We start from the raw sequence: 508 nt of genomic DNA on the forward strand, positions 1-508 counted from the left end.
CCCCACGGTGACGTCATACCCCCGCCCGCGGTACCCCCCGCCCCTCACCCCCCCTCGGAGGACCTGCGTTAGAACCCCTATATTATTCCTACTAAAATTTAAAATAAAAGAAGAAATGAAAACTCTTAAACTGAAAAAGTATTTGTTTAACTCAGAATATTTCTTTTTTAGGATTCCATGCCCAATTGAGATGCCGTTAATTTCTCTCCAAAGCGCGGGTGGTCGATACCCATACAGCACAGAAGCTTGCAGCAACATTGCTACAACGTTGCAAGATTACATATTGCAGTACAATGTTGCAGAGACATTGCAGTGACATTAATTTGCAATATTACTTTAACAATATTTCAGCACTATTTCAGAAATATAACGAATATAATATAATATTTTTTACTTGTTTATTAGTTATTTTTGTTACTTACATTTCAAATTCAGTAATATTTGACATCAATAGAATAGTATTTAGAGTAGTTCTTGTTAGTGGCAGCCATTAATGCTAGAATTTGTC

At 36.4% G+C, this 508-nt stretch overlaps 1 protein-coding gene across 4 annotated transcripts in view; it reads left to right on the forward strand.

Annotated features, from left to right (window-relative positions):
* The window catches only part of LOC116850005, a 65922-nt gene that overhangs the window by 33802 nt on the left and 31612 nt on the right, over positions 1–508 (forward strand). The window contains exon 3 of one of the 4 annotated variants that reach the window (XM_032827768.1): positions 172–491. The exons of the other annotated variants lie outside the window; for them this stretch is intronic. Coding sequence (XP_032683659.1) covers positions 172–189 — 18 coding nt within the window. The 3' untranslated portion in view covers positions 190–491. Of the gene's footprint in view, positions 1–171; positions 492–508 lie in introns of those variants that run through there. 4 annotated transcript variants of the gene reach the window in all.

Source organism: Odontomachus brunneus, unplaced genomic scaffold (genome assembly GCF_010583005.1).
Source record: "Odontomachus brunneus isolate Ranch 3 - 2012 unplaced genomic scaffold, Obru_v1 Obru_scaffold_130, whole genome shotgun sequence".
In the NCBI taxonomy this organism is placed as follows: domain Eukaryota; kingdom Metazoa; phylum Arthropoda; class Insecta; order Hymenoptera; family Formicidae; genus Odontomachus; species Odontomachus brunneus.